This window comes from Zalophus californianus, chromosome 12 (assembly GCF_009762305.2).
Source record: "Zalophus californianus isolate mZalCal1 chromosome 12, mZalCal1.pri.v2, whole genome shotgun sequence".
In the NCBI taxonomy this organism is placed as follows: domain Eukaryota; kingdom Metazoa; phylum Chordata; class Mammalia; order Carnivora; family Otariidae; genus Zalophus; species Zalophus californianus.
The window spans coordinates 88857290-88876606 of NC_045606.1; the positions used below are offsets into that span (position 1 = coordinate 88857290).

The following is a 19317-nucleotide window of genomic DNA, read 5'->3' on the forward strand; positions in this document are numbered from 1 at the left end:
ACCCTTCTCGGCTTCCAAGAGTCCTCCCTTGTCTTGGGGGCAGAAAAGGCAGGCAGTGACAGGTCCCGTGTGCACAAAAAGCCTGGGCTCCTTGCCTCCTGGTTTAGGTGGGATTGGGGAGCATTGTTTTACGCCCAGCAGAAAGGGACCAGGAGAGGAGGCTGAGCCGAGGCATAGTGGGTTGCCCCTTTGCTTGATTAGTAGTAGAGAAACTTCATTCTAGGGCTCCGCAGAAAGCCCCCCCGCCCCCGAGCCAATCAAAGGCACACCTCTGCTGCTGCTGGTTCGCCTTGGAAAAATCATATAAAGGCTTTACCCAGTTAAAAACACGAAGTGCATGGGCTGGTGCCCTCCATCATTTTTGCTCCCTCTGATGGTCTGTCTGGGGCGGACAGACCCCTTTCTCCTCTGCCTGTGCTTGCTGGACCCCCTTCCCTTAACCCAGGCCCCCAAGTTGGTCAGCGGCGGATGCAGACTTCAAACAGGGCTGGTCTTCTCTCCCAGGACCTGGCACCTGAACTCAGTTCAAATTTCTTTCCTTCAAAATGGTTTCCCACTTATAATTTGCCTTGAACCTGGGCCTCCAAAGCAGGAAAAAAAAAAAAAAAAAAAGAATCCCCAAGACTTTCCTTGCAGTCACCGGACAAAAGTCTTGCTGGAAGCCCACCTTAACTTTCCTTCACCTATGGGGAGCCGGACCCAGGCAGTGGCCCTGGCCCCGCCCATGCCTCAAAGCCAATCAGTACGTTGGAAAGATCGAGGCAGTATCTCTTCCAGAGGCAGCCCTGGATTGGTCCCAGCAGGGGCCTGCTGAGTCTGCAGAACCTAGGCAACTTGTAAAACTTATTTTTGTTTCTCAAACATCCTAGGGGCTGGAGTGATGATCATCATCGTAAACATGATCCCACTTACGCAGAGCTTTCCCTGGGAGAGCACTTACGAACCTTGTCCTTAGGAAGATGTGTTTGGTGGCAGGGAGAAAATGAAATAATAATTCTGGAGAAATTTGCCCCCCGAGTGTACAATATTAAGCCCTTCGGACTTCCCTGATGACAAAGATCATTTGCTTCAGCATCTGAGTGAATACGAAGCATCTGGGTCAGCAGAAGGTGTTAGCCGATAAGAAAGACCACAGACCTTTAGGGAGAATGGGAAGGGTGGCTACTACCTCTCTGGAAAAGTCTAGATGCCGCTCTCATTTCAAAGGCCCTTGGAGCCCAGATGTCAGTGGTCTTTCTTGACTGGAGTAGGTGCTCAAATGCTCCTCTTTTACCAAAGAGGCTCTTTACCAAAAAAGAAGCAGAAAGCTTCCTTTGGCCGGTATGCAAGGAGGAAGGAGGTGGGAGGGCAGGGAAGTTGACAAGTTCAGGGTCAGGGCCTCAGCAGCTGTTGCACCCTGCAATTTCTGCTGCTTAGAGATCGGGAGAAGCTGTTAGCCTCTTTTCTCAGAAGGGACATGTGGGTAAGGTTACCCATGTTTTTCTTGAATTCACAGAATGCAAGAATGGCATTCCAAGGTCTGCAGTTGGAAATGGTCCCCAGGCTAAACGCAAAGAGACTGGAGAAGTGACTCCAGAAAACCAGTTCTTCTTGACTTCCAAGGCAGGGGCAATTATGGACAGCCCAGGTTCCCTTCCCGGTTATCTTGCCACTATAGGATAGGCTATGATGACCCATCTCTTTAAATGCATGTGAAAGACTGGCTGCCATGTTTGCTACATTCGGGCCTCCTTTTTGTGCTGATTTTGAAACTCAGAATGAACAAGACCACAGGTGTGATGTTTGGGTGGCAAATATAACCACCCAAAGGTAATAGGCTGGCAAATAATACCACCCATAGGCTGGAAAATAATAAACAGCTGAGGAACTCAACATCCACCATTCACCCCTAGACCACTTCAAATTCCTTAACAAAGATTCCATAACATAGATTCCATGGAGCCTAGTAAACTTGATCAGGACATTTTTTATTACACCATAAGTGAATAATTGTTAAATAAAGTTAGGTAAGGCGAGGGACACAATTAAGACCAGTAGTTCTTCTTCGTGACTCTATCCGTTTTTTCAGATGAAGGAAACATTTTCCAGAATACTATGCTTGAGAAATAGAAGGCAGGTTCCACTTAGATGAGGTATCTAAAGTAGTCAAACTCTTAGTAACAGAAAGTGGAAAGGCAGGTGCCAGGCACTGCCGGGGGGGGGGGGGTTGGGGGCGGGGAGGGGAGTTGTTACAGAGGTATCAATTTTGCAAGATGAAAAGTTCTAGAGATCTGTCATACCACAATATGGATAGAGCTAACACTATTGTACTGTGCACTTAGACATTCAGATGGTAAAGTTCACGTGTTTTTTACCACAATAAAAAAAAATATAAGATGTTAAAATGGGTTAGGCGACTAAGGGGCGCCGTGTAAAGACATTTGACAAGCGTTCACCTGTGGAAATAACTTCTGACTGATTTATCACTGAGGCGATTCTTTTTTTAGATTCAAGGTGAGATGACAGAGCAATGGAAGTTTCAGCACATAGATGTTTTTCAATGTCTCTTGAGTGACACCAGAAGTAGCCATGAGGGTGCCAACTCTAGAAGATGCTTCCAGAATTTTTAAATCCTAAAAGTCCCCAGCAGTATAGAAATGGCAGAATTAGTTACGGGCAAATTCCCTAAGTTACAGGCAAAGTTCCATGACAGACACCATGCCCTAGATTATTCTGTGTGTACATATGACAAAAATGTGACCCGGTTGTGATCGTGGTGTTACAGTGTGGTATTAATGAGGCAAAATGGGACAGTCTGTTTCTGTCCAGTCTACTACTTTACTGTTCATTGAGCAAAGGGTCGGGTCTTGGGGGTGGTGGTGGTGAGTGTTATATTTGACTTTGCTTGTAAATGAAGTTATTATTATAAACTGTTCTTGTGGGTAAATAGTCAATTTGTAGTCAGCCTAAAATAGTCGTTACTAGTGTCATCTAGTTAGTAAAAGTGGAATTGTCATTTGTCTTTAAAAAGGTTATGCCCTTCTTGTTTCTGTTTTTTTTTTCAGTCATTGACTGCCGCATAAAATGGGCCCCGATTTATGACTACACAGGTGCCTTTAATTTTTTGCTGCAGGGTGAATGAACTACCGTTTTATCACTGGTCCTGGGAACCATGCTCCCATTCATGGATCTCCTACCCCTGGGAGCAGGCATGTATACCATAACATGGAAGACAGGGAGGGCCTAGAGGGTGGTCTTTCCACCCAGTGACTGGAAGAAAGCACTCAGATCCAACCTAAGGGGGGTGGAGCCCTGGGGTGGGATGCAAGACTCTGAGGCTGGGCTATTGCCCAATGTCGACGGGTTGAGGCCTCTGCTCACCTCCTCCCCACCCCGCATCCAGGGAAAGCACAAATAGTGGAGGCAGACCATGAGGCTAATCTGCCTTTTGGGAAATCCCAACCCTGAACATTGACCTTTGTTTGAGTCAGACAGTGATACCCGAAGGGGGTGGAAAGACAGTGAGCATCAGAGTGCAGGCAGGCAGAGTTCAAGTGAGCAAAAGTCTGCCCAAAGAGACTGGGAGACGCCTCTAAGAAGTGGACACAAAGATAATCAGAACTGGGCCCAAAGCTAGAGCAGAAGAGACACCAACTAAAATAAAGAGACCAGCTTAGTAACCACGTCAAAGAGAATACGTAATATTAGAAAGAGAAAAACTGAACAAAAAGCAAATATCAGAGACTGCATTTGAGGGAGGTAAGAGAGAAGTATAACCAGGGAATGAGAACCAGAGAGACGGACAGTTACTAATCTTCTGAGCCCAAGCACATGAGGCTGCCAAGCTGTATTCTTCTCTGATGGTGAACACCTTCTTCTTCCACATACTACTGTTTCTCCAAGGTGATCATGCAGCTTGTGCAGCTCGGAGATCACTTATTCAAAGGTTTTAAGAGGTCCAGAGTAGCTTCAGGCATCATCAAATGACAACTGTTAAATACCCATTTCAGAATCGAATTTAGCCCGATAAGGTCTCACTCATTCAACCATTAGACCTCTTGCAATGGTAGCCTCCAAAACCCAGCTGTCAACCCAGGAGAGCCAGAAAGATCCTTGAGCTGGTGGGGAGTCTGTCCTAGAGCCCAGGGCTTTCCTGCTAGCAGAGATCTTCATCTGCTAACTCATACTTAACCTAGAATTATAACAAGCCTAGCCATCTTGCTCTTCAGGCGATAGCAGCTAAAAAAAGAACACATTGCAAAGGGCAGGTTCTGTCGGCAAGAAAGAAAAGTGCATCTCAAAGCCTCACCGTGAAGAAGGCGGCCGAAGAGCTCAGAGCACATGTAGAATTAGAAGAGCCTGGGGCCTTCCAGGATCGGGGCAAACAGTCCAGCAGGTCCCTTAGGTCCTGCTGTCCTCCCTGTAATAGCTCGCACTTAGCTCAATGATCATGGGCATTTCAGAAGCAGTTAAAGCAAGGTTAGAGGTTATTTTATCCAACTCCTTCATCAGGGTGTTTCAAAGATATTAAATAAAAGCCTAAGTTGTTTCGTATGTAGAGTTTAACAAGATACCAGGTCAATACTGCTCAAAGGAAAGTTTTGGCATTTGAAAGGGGAAATCCTGTCATCTGAAAAATCATTTTTATTTGGAGCACCTCATTTTCTGGTGATGTTAAATGATTTTAAGCATTTGGCTAGACATGGCCTTTGGTGCCACCTCTTCATTAGGGTGATGAGGGTGACCCTCTCTGCATTAGCTTGCTTTCTCTGTTTGGAAGACAAGGCATGACTTTTGCAGCCTTTCTGTGGGCCCCCTTCACGTTTCTCCTCCATATTAGATCAACTTTCAGAGAAGAAGAATCAAGACCCATAGATCATAAAATTACTGATTTTCTAACTGATTCTTCTTGGCAACTTTTGGAAAAGGTGAGAAGTATATCTCTGATAACAATGTATTTATTTGGCTATAGCTCTAGGTTGGGTTTTTTTTGTTTGTTTGTTTTTGTTTTTTTTTTAGTCTCTTACTATAGAAACTTTGGAAAGATGTTCAATCAGCCTCACAGCCTGAGGTCTGTCCCCCATCTTCCCGCCATGCCCAAACCTCTGTGTTTTCTCCTCTAGCTCTGTGCTCGCCCTTGGGTGTTGGTGGCAGTCACTCGGTGTTGAAGCATGGCTGAGACTTCTACATGTCGCCAGGCAAATCATGGGGCCTTCGGAGGCATCTCAAAATTACCACTCTAGCCCTTTCTTCCAGCCCAGGTCACACTGTGACATGAATCAGACGTGCTTGTCAGGAATCTATAAGGGGCAAAGAACATGATGGTGTCATTATTTTACCTCTGCTACTCTGAGTTGGTGGCATGTGCTTTGTTGCTGGGCTCTGTAAACGGAGTAGAGAATGAAGAGTATTTGGATTACTGTGTGTGTCGGTCCCTGGTCCGTGGTCCTGGTGCCGGCCAGTCTCTCAGGGAGACACTCTGGGGCCTGAGGACCGCATCAAGTCGTGCTGCAGGGCCCGGAAGAGGCTACGGAGGGACTGGGCCCAGATGTCCTTCTGATGCCCTTGGGACAGGGCTGTGCGGTAGGCTGTGTAGGCCAGGGTCAGCGCTGTCCTTTCAAAGTCCTCTTTCTTGAGGATGCCAGGGTGGTTGGAGAGGCTGATACTCAGCCGGCGGATGTCTGGGATGCGCTTGGGGATCACGTGATTGCAGATAATGCGGAAGTCAGAGGCCTTCCTCAGGGAGGCGAGCTCCTCGTCCTTGATGGAGATCTGCAGGTCAGGGCTGATGTCAAGTTCAGCTAGCAGGAACTGGAGAGAGACACGGGATGTGGAAAGACATGAAGCATTCGGGCATCGCTGAGGACATCACTGTGTTCATTATCACATATGTTCATCTGGGGAGGCAGCTGCATCTCCAATTCTGACTTTCCCACCAGCTGGATGAGTTACTTAACTTCTCTGAGCCTCATTTTCCTCCTCTGTGAGATGATTAGTGACCACAACACTTCACTGGGATATTGTGAGAAGTAAGTAAGACAAATATGGTGCCTGGTACAAAGCCACTATTTCAGGGACTGCTTACTGTTACTAGTGGCCTGGACCAGCGCACTAGTTCCTGATCCCCCTCCCACCCACTCACCAAAGATCTTCTAGAGCACGAACTGACTATTTTGGGTAATTTAAAATCAGAAGCTGAATTCGAAGGAGGCAGAGAATTGTGCCAGGAATTAAGTGGGATACAGAGATTTGTCCTCATTTCTCACCTGTTCTTTAAGAGTAGCGTGGAGTCGGCCACGTGCATCCCCTGCTCTGTGCTGGGCTCATCCCAGCAACGTAATAAATACTTCTTGGACTTCAAATTCTAACTTTCCTCTCTGTCTCCGATTCCTCCTGGCTCTAATCCATCCTCCATGCTACTGTCTGCTATCTTTCTAGAACAGATCTGTTCATGTGACTCCCAAGTTCAAGACTTGGCAAAGTTTGTCCCCCGTGGTGGGATTTGAAATCCCTTCCCCTTCCCCCAGCTCAACTGCTTGGCTGCAGTATGCTGTCTCTTAGCCAGACAGTTCTGGGACGTGGAGGATGTGAGAGGATATCAAGGCAGGAGGGGAATTTTGGAGATCATCGTAGTTCCTCATTTAACAGTGGAGGAGATTCAGACCCAGAGAGCAATGGCGGCTGACGCGAGGTCACCCAGCTGATGGGGCCAGAACCAGAACGACAGCTCAGATCTTGAACTGGGAGTTTTATCACTGAACCAGTCCAAGCAGCCTTGGGGAATTTACCTGTGGTTTGGAGGATGAGTAAGGTCTTAGGGGCCCAGGTGAGAGAGGCAGAGGAAGAGAGCTTCGCGGTGGCCCCAGCCCATCAGAAATGGAGCTGCCCCAGCATGCAGTTCCTGAGACACCTGGTGTGGCATTGCCCGAGCACTCCTGACCAGTCCTGCCTCAAAACCTCTGCTTGGGAATGTTGCCCAACTCTGCTGCTCAGGTGCTGGCGGTGGCACCTCCGGGCCAAACGGAAATCTCTAATTTTGCCTTGACTGAACTCCCGATGCCATCCTTCCATGTCATGGTGTGTGGGAAAGGGGGGGAGATACGAGGAAGACCTGGCTCTGGGATGGGATGAATCTGCAAAGTAGTCTAGACCAGTCCCTCTGGCGCTTAGGTCCCTTCTCCAAAAAACATAGAGAAGGTGCAATGCCTTTTGCGTGACTTGAATTGACCACTTTCCCTTCTGCCTACCTCATAGAGCAGTTCAACTTCCTCCAGGGAGTTCTGCAGGACGGGGTTCAAGGGCATTGATGAGGATCTCTTTGGCCGATGGGCAGCAGGAAACAGCACGGCTGCAAGAAACCAGAGTTAGCTCGAGGGGCTGCGCTGTGCACATGGCCTGGAGGCCGGTCAGCCAGTCCGGAGAGTGACTGACTCCAGGTGGTGGTAGACGTGAAGCGGTGAGAGGTGACAGATGACTCTGGTGTGTCCCCGAGAACTCCTAGGCATGTCAGACGTTACTATTTCAGACCAGCGATTTCAAACCTGGCTGCTCATCAGAATCATCCCAGAAAGTTTTGAAAAATATGTATGTCTAGGGGTATGTATACCCTGAGAATTTACATAAAACGAAATAAAACAGAAATGAGCAAACTGATAGCCCTCCCCCTGCCCCAATTCAATAGATGAGTTCTCTAATAATACTGTTCCCTTTATCAATAGGAGGGGCTGGTTTATATTTATTGACAACCCTTTTAATGAGAGGATCAGACTTCTGGCCAGTCCCCGGCCATCTGAGATATAGCTGCCAAGAATCTGAATACAGGTGACAAAGTGCAGGAAAGGAGCTGCCACAAGACCCTGACGCTTGGCCCTAGGGGTGTGGGGAGCCAAGCTCAGCGCTTCCCCCAAGGGCTGGCTGACTTAGAGATGCATTTGGTATGAAGTCAATGACTTGTCAGTGTTATTCCTTGGTGACTGCATTTAGAAGTTGTAGCTGGAGGAAGATGGATGAGCTGCTAGAGGTAGAGGGGGTAGCAGAATTGGGAACTGACAGAGGACAGGTGAAGGAGGAGACCAACTATTACAGAGTATGGGACTAATCAGGACAAATTGCCGTTCTCCAGGATCGTGTTGGGTAGGAGCAGACAGCCCCGTTCACCCCAGCCCCACCTTGTAGCAGGGCACTGTGCAGAAGGGATTCGTCTCCCTGCTGCCGGCTGATAAAAAAAGGTGCATCTTCTTCAAGACACTTGAATGTGATCTGCCAGAAGCCTGGGCAGCTAACTGTAAAAATCCAAGAGACTTGGAGGTAAGTAGCGCCCCCTGAAGTTGTGCGAACCACAAGTTGTACAACCATACACAACAGTTCTCCTTCTTGATAATGGTGCCCTTGGAACCACCGAGAAAGAGTCGAGTGATGTCCAGTGTACTCTGGTTAAAGAAGGCAGGGCATTGCCTAAGCATTCTAGAAGGTTTTCAGTTGGAAGTGATACAAATGGAACATCTTCAGTGTAAAGGACATTTCCTGAAAAGCTCACTGGTGGGCATCTCCTACTTCCTGGAAAAAGCTGGTTGGATGTTGTATTGCTATAATACTGTTTACTCTGTAACTCATTTATTATCTATACCACAGGTTCCTCGCAGGCTGGGATAAATGTGGTTCCGTGTTTCTCTACCCCCGGCAGAGCCTGGCAGGCTGACCAAGTCCCTGCACTGAAGGAAGCCTTGATGGGCAGAGTGACCAACTCTGCTTCCCCAGAGCATTTCAGGGGAAGGAGCCTATGAATTGCTGAGCACTAGTTCCTAGCCCAGCAGTTTAACAAAATTTGTTTTCTTTGTCAGAAAAGTGCCAACTTCCCACAGAATCACAGATTTTAGGGCTTGAGAAGGCCTTGGACTCTGTTCATTCATTGCCTCTGCCTACAGTATCAGGTGGAGGGAGGCATCCCCGGCTCCACTGATTTGCAACCTTGACCCAAGGGGCTGATGCATGGGTCCCAGCAGCAGAGGTTCTGATTTAATTGAGCGGGGTGCACATGGGACAGGAAGAGTTATTTTTCAAAGCTTCCTAGGCTTCTTATGGCAGCTTCTAATGGCAGCCAAGGTTGAGAATCAGAGGGTGCTTGACCTGACGTTGTGGAGAAGGAGCTGCCCTGGCCATATGGCCACTCTTAGTGTAACCTGGTAGTTGTCACCCTTGACCGGACATCTGGATCACCTGGGAGTTTGGAAAATCCCAAATGCCCAAGGCCAGCTACCAGGCCAATTCATGGGCCTCTCCCTGGGGTGGATGTAGGCAATGGGATTTTTTACAGCTTCCAGGTCACTACAGTGGGCAGGCATTGGGTTATCCAGACCCACAGCCAAGCAGCGGGTGCCCTGCTATGAGGCAAACCCCACTCCCATCTGAGGGGGTCATCTGAAGAGACCAGGGCCATCATGTTCTCGGAGACAAACGAGTAGAGGCACAAAGAGTGTGCGTACTTTGACTCTAATTTCTCTTTGGTGGGAGATAACACCAGGATCAAACCCAGTTCTAGACCGAGATGTGACCTGCTTCTTTCCGTGTGCCCCTTTTCTCTTCTTACCATGAAAGGGTGGATGAAATCCCATTCTCAGGATAGGATCCGAGACCACCTTTACTTCTTTAATTCTTGTCCCCGGATTCCATTCTTATTGTGAAATTACAGGTGTTGTTCCCTTAAAAAAATTCACACCCCAGTAGGTGAAGGGGATAGGAGGGAATGAATGCCCTGGGCAAGGAGCCCTTTCTGCTTCCTGTCTTCTCAGACTTGGGATGGCTGCCTTCCAGAAAGTTCTTCATAGCTGAACTGTCTCCCTGTGAACACCAACACTCCTTTAACACACACACCCCAAGTGGACCCTGAATTCTCAAAGAATGGGGAAGAAAATACTTCTGGATTCAAAGCTCAGCTTAATCATGAAAATACTGTTGTTTCCAAGAGCCCTTGTTCTGATTCTTTTTAAGAATGATAACACAGTTTGGGGAAGATCGTTAGAAATAGCTTCAGCCTCTAGACCAGGAGACTGATCATTGCCCCAGAAAGTGTATGTGTGGGGGGCACAGAAATCTGAAAGATGGACTACCTCCCCCCTTGTTCTCCTGCTCACATGCTTCCACCACCTTCTATCGGACCCCCGCCCGTTGCTGGGGCTGCTTGGATGATGTGTCCAGCAGGTGCTTTTCTACTGCCCTGGATGTGGAAACGCAGCCGTCTCCGGGCCAGACATCTGAGAGGCCGGGGTCTGACTCTCTGGAAAGAAGGTGAGGCCTAGAGAGGGACAGATTCACCTTTGCAGAGATGCTGGAAGGGGGCGCGGTGGGGGTGGGGCGAGAAATAAGCTATGTCTGGTCCTTGGCAGAACATTTGGATAAAAGGTTAAATATACAGTCACTCCCGACGTTCTTGTCTGCGACAGGGGAAGGCTGGACTCTGCCAGAAATGCAAATGGCCCACGTGAGAGCTGGCCAGCTCCCAGAGGCATGTATGAGCAAAGCTTTAAGCTAGACCTTCTCCTGCGTGGTTAGACACACCGCCCTGCTCCCCCAGGAAGCCTTTCCCTGCAACCCCACTGGCCACCGGTGTCCTTTCTCCAGCTCCGTATGCCCTCTGCGTCCTGTCTCATTTCCCATCTTGCTGTCTGTCACCTGAAAGCATTCGTCAGGGTGGCCGGCTCCTGGGAACGAGGGAGGAAGTTTACGCTCCCCCTGCTTGACCTCGATGTCTGCATAACGCTGGGCTTCAAAGGAAGGCTCAGTATATATGTGGGGATGATTTTAAAGATGAGCCAGGGATTCTGGGGGCATCTGGGTGGCTCAGTGGGTTAAGCGTCTGCCTTCGGCTCAGGTCATGATCTCAGGCTCCTGGGATCGAGCCCCACATCGGGCTCTTTGCTCAGCAGGGAGCCTGCTTCTCCCTCTCCCTCCACTGCTCCCCCTGCTTGTGCTCTCTCTCTCTCTCTCTGTCAAATAAATGAATAAAATCTTAAGAAAAAAATCTTAAATAGAAATAAAGATGAGCCAGGGATTTTTAAAAAGCCTCACCAAACCAAAACAGCCGTGCAGACTCTTCAGGCTTTGCTCAGGTTTTCCTGTCCGGCCAGCTCATCGCCTGCCTTGATGGAGGTCATCATAAGCTTGGCTGCCTGCTCATCTGGGGCAGCATGGCCTCGACCAGGCTGATGCGAGGGAGACCTGAGGGGTCCCCACTGGATGGCCATTAGCGACGGCACCTTTGCAGAGAGAGGGGAGAGCGGGGACCGTGTGGGAGGCCAGAAACAGGCAGAAGGACCCCACCCGAGCGTGGAGCCTCAAGCAAGAAGGCTACCAGGACAGGTTTGTCGAAATCACTGACTTCATGTGCCTCTTGCTTGATGTAAAACTGGGCCAATCTGTTTTCTACGTTTCCTCTCAATATGCCCTCCAGCTATTTCTTCAGGATGTGAATGTGCCCATGAGGACCACTCAGTGTGACCAGGGGACATCAGAGGCTTCCACGTTTCCTAGCACGAAGGTCTGCTGCAAGGCTGGTCTCGGGGCAGGGAGACCGTGAGCTTCTCCCCTCCTCCCTGACTCCCTGGACATATGAGCCTTGGGGGTGGGGGGACATTGAGGGTCTATGATATATCGGACAGACCAGCATAGAACAAAGGATTTGCTTGTTAAAGGTCATGCACGTTCACTGATCCAGTCCAGGAACTGGATCCAGAGATTCGAGAGTCTGTATTATGGCATGTTCTGTCTATATCTTCTGCTGAGAGACGCGTTCGGACCGCAGACCAAAGTTGTTAAAATGTGAAGCTCAGATACCGTAACAGCACATGAGCCCACTGTGTTGTAGTCGACGTGCTCGTGCGTTCCATACGCACCTTGTGAGGTGAGTACTAACATGCCATTTCACAGATGAAGAAACGCGGAGGTTAAGAAACTTGCCCTAGGCCACCCAATTTGTTTGCCGTAGGACTGAGATTAAACCCAGACCTCGCAGGCTCCCGAACCCTATCTCACCGATAGGGAGAACAATGCTATCTTTTTGTAGGTGTATCGCCTTGAACACTGCGCTCAGGAAAGATAGTGCAGTTAATTATGAATGAGTGCATTTGGTATAAGACATATTCTGAAATGAATCACACATAATTTTTTTCTTTTTTTAGAGAGAAAGAGTGTGCGTGATTGGGGGAGGGACAGAGGAAGAGGGAGAGAGAGAATTTTAAGCAGGCTCCACGCCCAGCGCAGAACCCAATGCAGGGCTCGATCTCATGACCCTGAGATCATGACCTGAGCTGAACTCAAGAGTCAGCCGCTTAACCGACTGAGGCACCCAGGTGCCCCTTACCACACACAGAATTTTAAAAAAATTCTCTAACTTCGATTTATAATCCTGTGGTACGAAAGGTCACATTACTAGGGCCCTGTGATCACTCTAGACCCTCAACTCCTTCGCTCCCTCTTTGTTCTCTGCAATTGCTTGGCAAAGTCACAGCCCATCTCGGCCCGTGTCCCCTGCTGCACCTGTGCACCCGGATGTGGCCGGAGGAAAACACAACCGTCTTACGTGTTCTCATCGTGAGTTCATGGTCGTACACCGCCCCCCCCCCCACCCCCCGCCTTGCTACTGGATCTTTCACATCAGCACCAACACTTCTTCTGTCTGAAAAACATAAAGCCCTCTGTACAGGCGGCTCTTCCTTCTCACCTGCCTCTTCACGCGGCCGAGTCCTCCTCAAGCCCCGCCTCTCATCACTTCTGGCCACACCACTGCCCTGCAGACTTCCGGCCTCACCCTCCAGACCCGACGTCCGGCCACCCAACCGCCGGCCCGCATCTCCGTGCCCGCTGGTGAGAGCTGCCTCTCCTGACCCATACCCGGCCCGACCCCAGCGCGCGCGCACACACGCACACGCCACACCGCACATACCACACACACACACACACACACACACACACACACACACACCAGACGCATGCCACACCGTGCGCGCGCACACACACACGTGCACACACGCACACGCCACACCGCACATACCACACACACACACACACACACCAGACGCATGCCACACCGTGCGCGCGCACACACACACGTGCACACACGCACACGCCACACCGCACATACCACACACACACACACACCAGACGCATGCCACACCGTGCGCGCGCACACACACACGTGCACACACGCACACGCCACACCGCACATACCACACACACACACACACACACACACACACCAGACGCATGCCACACCATGCGCGCGCACACACACACGTGCACACACCACACACCACACCGCACATACCACACACACGCACACCAGATGCATGCCACACCGCACACACACGCGCACACACACATGCACACGCCACACCACACCACACATACCACACACACACACCCCAGATGCATGCCACACCGCACACACACACATGCACACATACCACACGTACCACACACACGCACACACACACATGCACACACCACAACACGCACACCGCACATACCACATACACACACCAGACGCATGCCACACTGTGTGCACACACACACACACCTACCACACCACACCACATACCACACACACACACACACACTCCACATATGCATGCACCATACCCCCACACAAACCAGACACATGCCACACACACATGCACACACACCACACACACATACCACACACATACAAACGCTGCTCCCTCACACACCCATCCTGCTGTCTATAGTCTTCCCCATCTCTCTCAGTTGCTCAGGCCAAAAACCTTGGAGTCATCCTTGATTTTTCTCTTTCACATCGCACATCCAACCAATCAGCAAATCTTCCCGGCTCTGCCTTCAAAATATATCTGGAACCCGTCTACTTCCTGCTAGACTCCTGGTTCAAGGCTTGAGCACCTCTCCTAAAGTTGTCTTAGCTTCCATCCTTGGCTCCCACCCTTGTTCTGTTCTTCTTTTTTTTTTTAAGATTTATTCATTTATTTGAGAGGGAGAGAGAGAGAGAGAGCGTGTGTGAGCAGGGGAAGAGGCATAGGGAGAGGGAGAGAGAATCTCAAGCAGACTCCCTCCTGAGCCCAGAGCCCAATGTGGGTCTTGAACTCATGACCCTGAGATCATGACCTGAGCCGAAATCAAGAGTCGGATGCTTAACCTACTGAGCCACCCAGAAGTCCCATCATTCTATTTTTAATACAACTGAAGTGATTCTATGAAAACATAGGTCAGATGCTGTCATTCCTTTGTCTAGAACCCTCAGTGGCTTTCCATCTCACTCAGAGTAAAAGCCAAAGATCTTCAAATGGCTACCAGGTGCTACATGATTTACCTTCTTCCTGCCTCTCTGAGCCTGTTATTCCCCCCTGGCTCCTGCCACCCCAGCCACAGGCCTCTTCACTGCTCCGTGAGCACACCAGGCATGCTTCTGCCACAGGGCCTTTGCACTTCTCTTTCCTCTGCCTGGAATAATTCCTCCAGCGATTGCATGGCTTACTCCCATGTTTCCTTCAGGCCTTTAGTCACCTCCTCAGGGACACCCTCCCTGATTTCTCTATTTAAAAGTATAATCCTTTATACTCTGTCCCTAATTTATTGTCAGCAAACAAACCAGATGTCTTATTTATATATGTGTTTGTGTCTTTTTCCCTCACTAGGATGTCAGCTCCCTGAGGGCGTGAGATCTTGTCTGTTTTGTTCAGTGCTGTATTCCCAGTGCATAGCATCCTGCCCACAACTATCGAAGGAGTAGATGATCCCATAGAAACACATTAACTACCCTTGTCACTAAACCCCATTCTTTTCAAACAGTGTGTTTTACTAAATCCTTCTCTCCCCTCCCCCCCCCTTTTTTAATATGCTCCACGCCCAGTGTGGAGCCCAAGGCGGGGCTTGAACTCACAAGCCTGAGATCAAGACCAAAGCCGAAATCAAGAGTCAGATGCTTAACCGACTGAACCACCCAGGTGCCCCTAAATTCTTCTCTTTCTAACAGGAGGATTCTAGAACTTATTTTTAGTTCCAGGTGCTGGCTAATTATCAACATGTAGATGTGATCTCCTGTCTCTACCACCCCCTCCCTTTATCTCTGAGGAGCCTGTATTCTTGCCCGGGAGAAGCCCCTTTTAATGATCTCAGTCAAGGCGGGCGCCTGTCTCCCCGACACCTTAGCTTGTCCAAGCTTTCTTGCCCAGACATACAGACAGAAGTTTCCTTAAATGGAAGAGCCTGTCTTTGCTCTGAAGCCTGACCTTCTCGTTGACTTTTTGTAATCTGGGATGAAAATCTTCGTCCCCGCCATCTTCCAAACATGTTTGGTAGAAAAGAATGGTAGTAAGGCTAAGCACTGTTCCCGCATAACTGTACACAGCATTTATACCAAAGAGCTTGTTGGAAAGGATTCGAACTGCACACCGTATCAAGCCAAAATACAACGATATTTTTAACGATGCAGTCAAAGCAACTCCATGGAAATGGTTTGGATGTGGAAAGGAAAAACTCTCATTTATGAAAGCTCTTTTGTGAGATCTTATGGATGTCATTTACTTTTCTGCTCCTGGGCCCACCCTTCAGTGACATTCTGAGGGAGCCAGGATCTTGGCCCCGTGTGTTGGGGTCCTCTGGGAGCACCAGAAGGTCAGAGGGCTACAGGGAGCAGGGAGCACCTGGGGGGTGGGAAGGGGATGAGGGAGGGCAGCCAGACTGATGCCACAGACGTGGGGTGGGTGACAACCTCCAGCTCTAGCCTTCTGGCTGAGTGATCTGGGCTCCTCGACTGCTCACCCATGCTCTAGGGTTCTTCCCTGTGTGTGGTCGGGAGAGCACCTGCCCCGCTGAGTCACTGGGGCTACGGGGCTGTGCTCAGTGGCTTGAGTCCTGTCAGTCAGTCAGGACGTACTGAACACTGACCACGGGTCCACACACAGCCCTAAAAGGGAATCCTGACAATGATGTAAATTCCACCACATAACTGAAGGGCCATCCTTCCCTATTAACCTGCTTTTAGAAAGAACAATTGACATGTATTTAATAAAAAGTTATAGTATGTAATGCATACATTTCTTTTTTTTTTTCTTTTTCTTTTTTGAAGACTGGTTAGTTCTCCTCAGCCCCCCAGGTAGTGTTCTGGCAGGACCTGGGGGCTTGGGCCAGGTGTGTCCGGCTGACCACAGGTGAGTCACCAGCTAACCACAGGTGAGTCATCAGGTCTCTGTGAAGTTGGCGGGGCTGGATCAGGCTGGCGTGGAAAACTGCCTCCAGAGGCCGAATCCTAGAGAGCGGTTCTAGGGAGAGGCCCGGAGAATGGTAGGAAAAAGGCCGTCTTGACAGCAGGGTGTGTTCCTTTTGGGTTGATTTCTACATTTCCACTTGGGGGCATGGGGCGGGGGAGGATGGGGGCCGGGGTGTGGGTGCTGGGGGGTGGGGGTCGGGGAGGGGGGAGAGAGGCGGGGTGGAGTGGGTTGGAGGGGGTGGAGGGGGGATTTGCGGGTAGAGGTGGAGGACCCTGCAGGGAGAGGTGGCTCTCAGGCTGTTTCGACAGGGAACTCTTCTAAATTAGGCCTGGCGCTGGGGTGGGTGGGGGTTGGGGTAAGGATGAAGGCGAGGGGAACAGTTAAGTACATTCGGAAAAATTGTTTTTTATATGGGTGTGACTCCCATTCCATCTTTAAAAAATGGCAATTGGGTATTCCTTTTATAATTAGAAAAAAATGTTAAAAATGAAAAAAAAATCAACTACGTGGAAGACTTTTTGATGATGGTTGGAGGCACTCTGTCGCTTGTTGACTCTGCCGGGAACCGCTAATCTAGCACTTAACAAAGCTGCCTCATCACGGTCTCTGTTCCAGCTGCGCTGGCTTCCTGTCTCTAGATAGATTTGTTATTATTATTTAGGGGCTGACCTTCTCCAGGGAGGGGGTGGGCAGAGCACTAGCTCCCCGGATGTTGCTATAGAACCTTCTGTGGAATGAGAACCTCAAACTTTCTTCAATGAAATTTTTTTCATTGGTTTAGGTGGTAGGTAAGAATTCACACTGGTAAGCTTCTTCACCGTTTACAAAGCATTTTATTTACATTTTGAATATGACCCTCACCACACGCAGCGGAGATAAGCTCTGTTATTAATATGTGACTCGTTAGTGAACCGAAGCTCAGAGAGGTTAAGAGACTTGCCAGACATCACACAGCCAATGAAAGGCAGAGCTTAAGTCTGCGTTTCTTGCAGGATTGCCCATGACGTGGCTGTGGTGTTTACAGCCTTGTTACAAATCCAATGATCTCACTTGGCTTTCTCACAGCCTGTGCATTGGGAGGGTGGGTATTATCATCTTTTTCTAATAGGCAAATTAGGGAAGGCCCCCAGTAGCACACAGGGGTAAGTGGTCGAAAGTAACGCCAAGGTCTCTTTGCTCTCCTAAGTGTTGCCTCCAAAGTTTGTGCGCATCATGAGCAGGGAGGGTGTGTGTGTGTGTGTGTGTGTGTAATGTTCCCAGAAAAAAAAGGAAAATGCTCCATTAATTATTTGCCTCTGGGTAACAATCATTTCACAGCTCAGCTCAGAGAATTGGCAAATCACTGATCTCAAGCTTAAAACTGAGGGCATAAAACCCAAATAAGTGAATGGCTTTTGCTCCCCACCCGCGTCAGATTCATTTGCTCTGTGCATCTCTGGTCCACACTCAATGCCCCTTCTTTCCTCAACACTCTCCTTGAGAACCTGGAGGCTCAGCCCCACACCCACCCCTCCCGCCGTGCCAGTCTGTGTCCTCCTTTGGATCTCTAGAAACACCTATGAGCCTGACTTCTTTTTCCAGTGCTTTTGGGGAGAGAGACCTCAGTTGATTTTAGGCAGCGGAGAGGGTTGAGTTGAGCTCTGCACGGAGTGGTCCACACTGCTGCTCCCTCAGTCCCCAGCAGTGATCCACTCTAATTGGCTGGACATGCTACCAGTGTCTGCCAAGTGGAGCCAGCCCTGGGCATAGGGAAAAGATGCCATGGGGTCCCGGGGGAAAGGAAGTCAGCCATGAGGGAACAGCCTTGCCCGGCTCCCTCCTTTCCGAGGTGGTCCTCGGCACAGGTGGGTGTAGCTGTCTGACACACACCTGAGTGAATGCTAAGGGGTCACTCTTCTTCTCCTGCCACTGGGCCAACTGTCCCCAGCCAGAAAGATGTGTCCACCTCTGCTCGGAAGCAGCACGGAGACCTCCATGTGGACAGCCAATGCCCAGGACCCCTTGTCGGGGTCCCCCAGGTAGCAGGCCTTTTGCACCCCAGCACCCACAGTCCCACGATACTAGCATCAGTCCTGGTACCTGCTCTTCACGTGCCCTGCTTGGCTGCAGCAGCTGCGGGTGGGAGTCTCAAGGGAGTCTGCTCACATTCTTGGAAGCAGAGATGACTTAGCTCTGGCATGTCAGAAAGGCATGCCCTCTGCGTTCTTCACCTCCACCGAGTTCCCTCAGTGGCTTTGATATTTTTCAGTGTCCCATCCCTCATTAGCTTCTAGCACCTTCTAACATGTCAAGAAGCTTAAAGCGATTGGCAGAGAGGAGATAAAAGGAGGGGGGTTGGTGCAGGGTTTTTAATTTCCTTCCACCACCTTATTCCTTCCCCCCCAAATTCCTAATTGTATTTAAGGAAGAGTAATGAACATCCAACAGACAAACAGAAAGCAACTTACCCCTGTTCCACCTGTGGGACACAGTAGCCTGGGCATCGTAACACAACAGCAGAAGCAGCAGCGTCTTCCAGCACATCTTTTCCTCTAAAAAGGTGAAAAGTTGTCCTCAAACCCAATGGGACCTTGGGAGCTACAGGTATGCCCGTACCGGTCCTCCCGGCACGAAGATGTAGTTCGTACCCCCGTTCCCTTTACAGACGTGCACGGATGCCCTCTCCTGCCCCAGAAGGGTGAAGGCAGAGGCAACCGCCTGAGGGGGGTGGGGTGGGGGGGGACAGGAATTGGGACCTCTGCTAATTCGACTCTCTCCGGGATTGGGGGACTGGGCTTCCACAGACAGACTCTGTTTTTGAGCACATCTGGAGTGACTCACGGGGCATGTGATCTCCTTGGCAGTGGGGTGGATAAATATAATTTCTGTACTTGAGTTCCATGTGTTGGATGGACCCACTGGAATTTTTCTTTAACAAACAGACTCGTGGAACTTGTTAGAGAGCTGGCTGCTGTCCCCATCCACACACACACACACACACACACACACACACACACACACACACACACACAGAGCAGAGCCAGGGGTGAGGGCTGCTGGAAGAGCCGGGAGGCCTGGTTGGCAGAAACTGGGGCTGACAGCCCGGAGTTGCCTTCAGGACAGC

At 49.8% G+C, this 19317-nt stretch overlaps 1 protein-coding gene across 2 annotated transcripts; it reads right to left on the bottom strand.

Annotated features, from left to right (window-relative positions):
* Positions 1 to 1960: 1960 nt before the first annotated feature.
* FAM180A (family with sequence similarity 180 member A) lies at positions 1961 to 18964 on the bottom strand. 2 transcript variants are annotated; one of them, XM_035723166.1, is made up of 4 exons: positions 18662 to 18964; positions 7227 to 7327; positions 5400 to 5790; positions 1961 to 5279 (listed from the first exon to the last, which is right to left on the bottom strand). In XM_035723166.1, the coding sequence occupies exons 1-3, from the start codon at positions 18735 to 18737 to the stop codon at positions 5446 to 5448; spliced, it is 522 nt and encodes a 173-aa protein (XP_035579059.1). In that variant the 5' UTR covers positions 18738 to 18964; the 3' UTR covers positions 1961 to 5279; positions 5400 to 5445. The 2 variants fall into 2 exon arrangements, with proteins under 2 accessions (XP_035579059.1, XP_027430887.1); XM_027575086.2 differs by having other exon boundaries at positions 1961 to 5790.
* Positions 18965 to 19317: the final 353 nt, after the last annotated feature.

Coding starts and splice junctions, on each gene's coding strand:
- FAM180A (XM_035723166.1), bottom strand. CDS start 18,737: ATGTGCTGGAAGACGCTGCTGCTTCTGCTGTTGTGTTACGATGCCCAG. Junction 7,328..18,661: donor GTCCCACAGGTGGAACAGGG/GTAAGTTGCTTT, acceptor GGTTTCTTGCAG/CCGTGCTGTTTCCTGCTGCC. Junction 5,791..7,226: donor AAGTTGAACTGCTCTATGAG/GTAGGCAGAAGG, acceptor GTCTCTCTCCAG/TTCCTGCTAGCTGAACTTGA.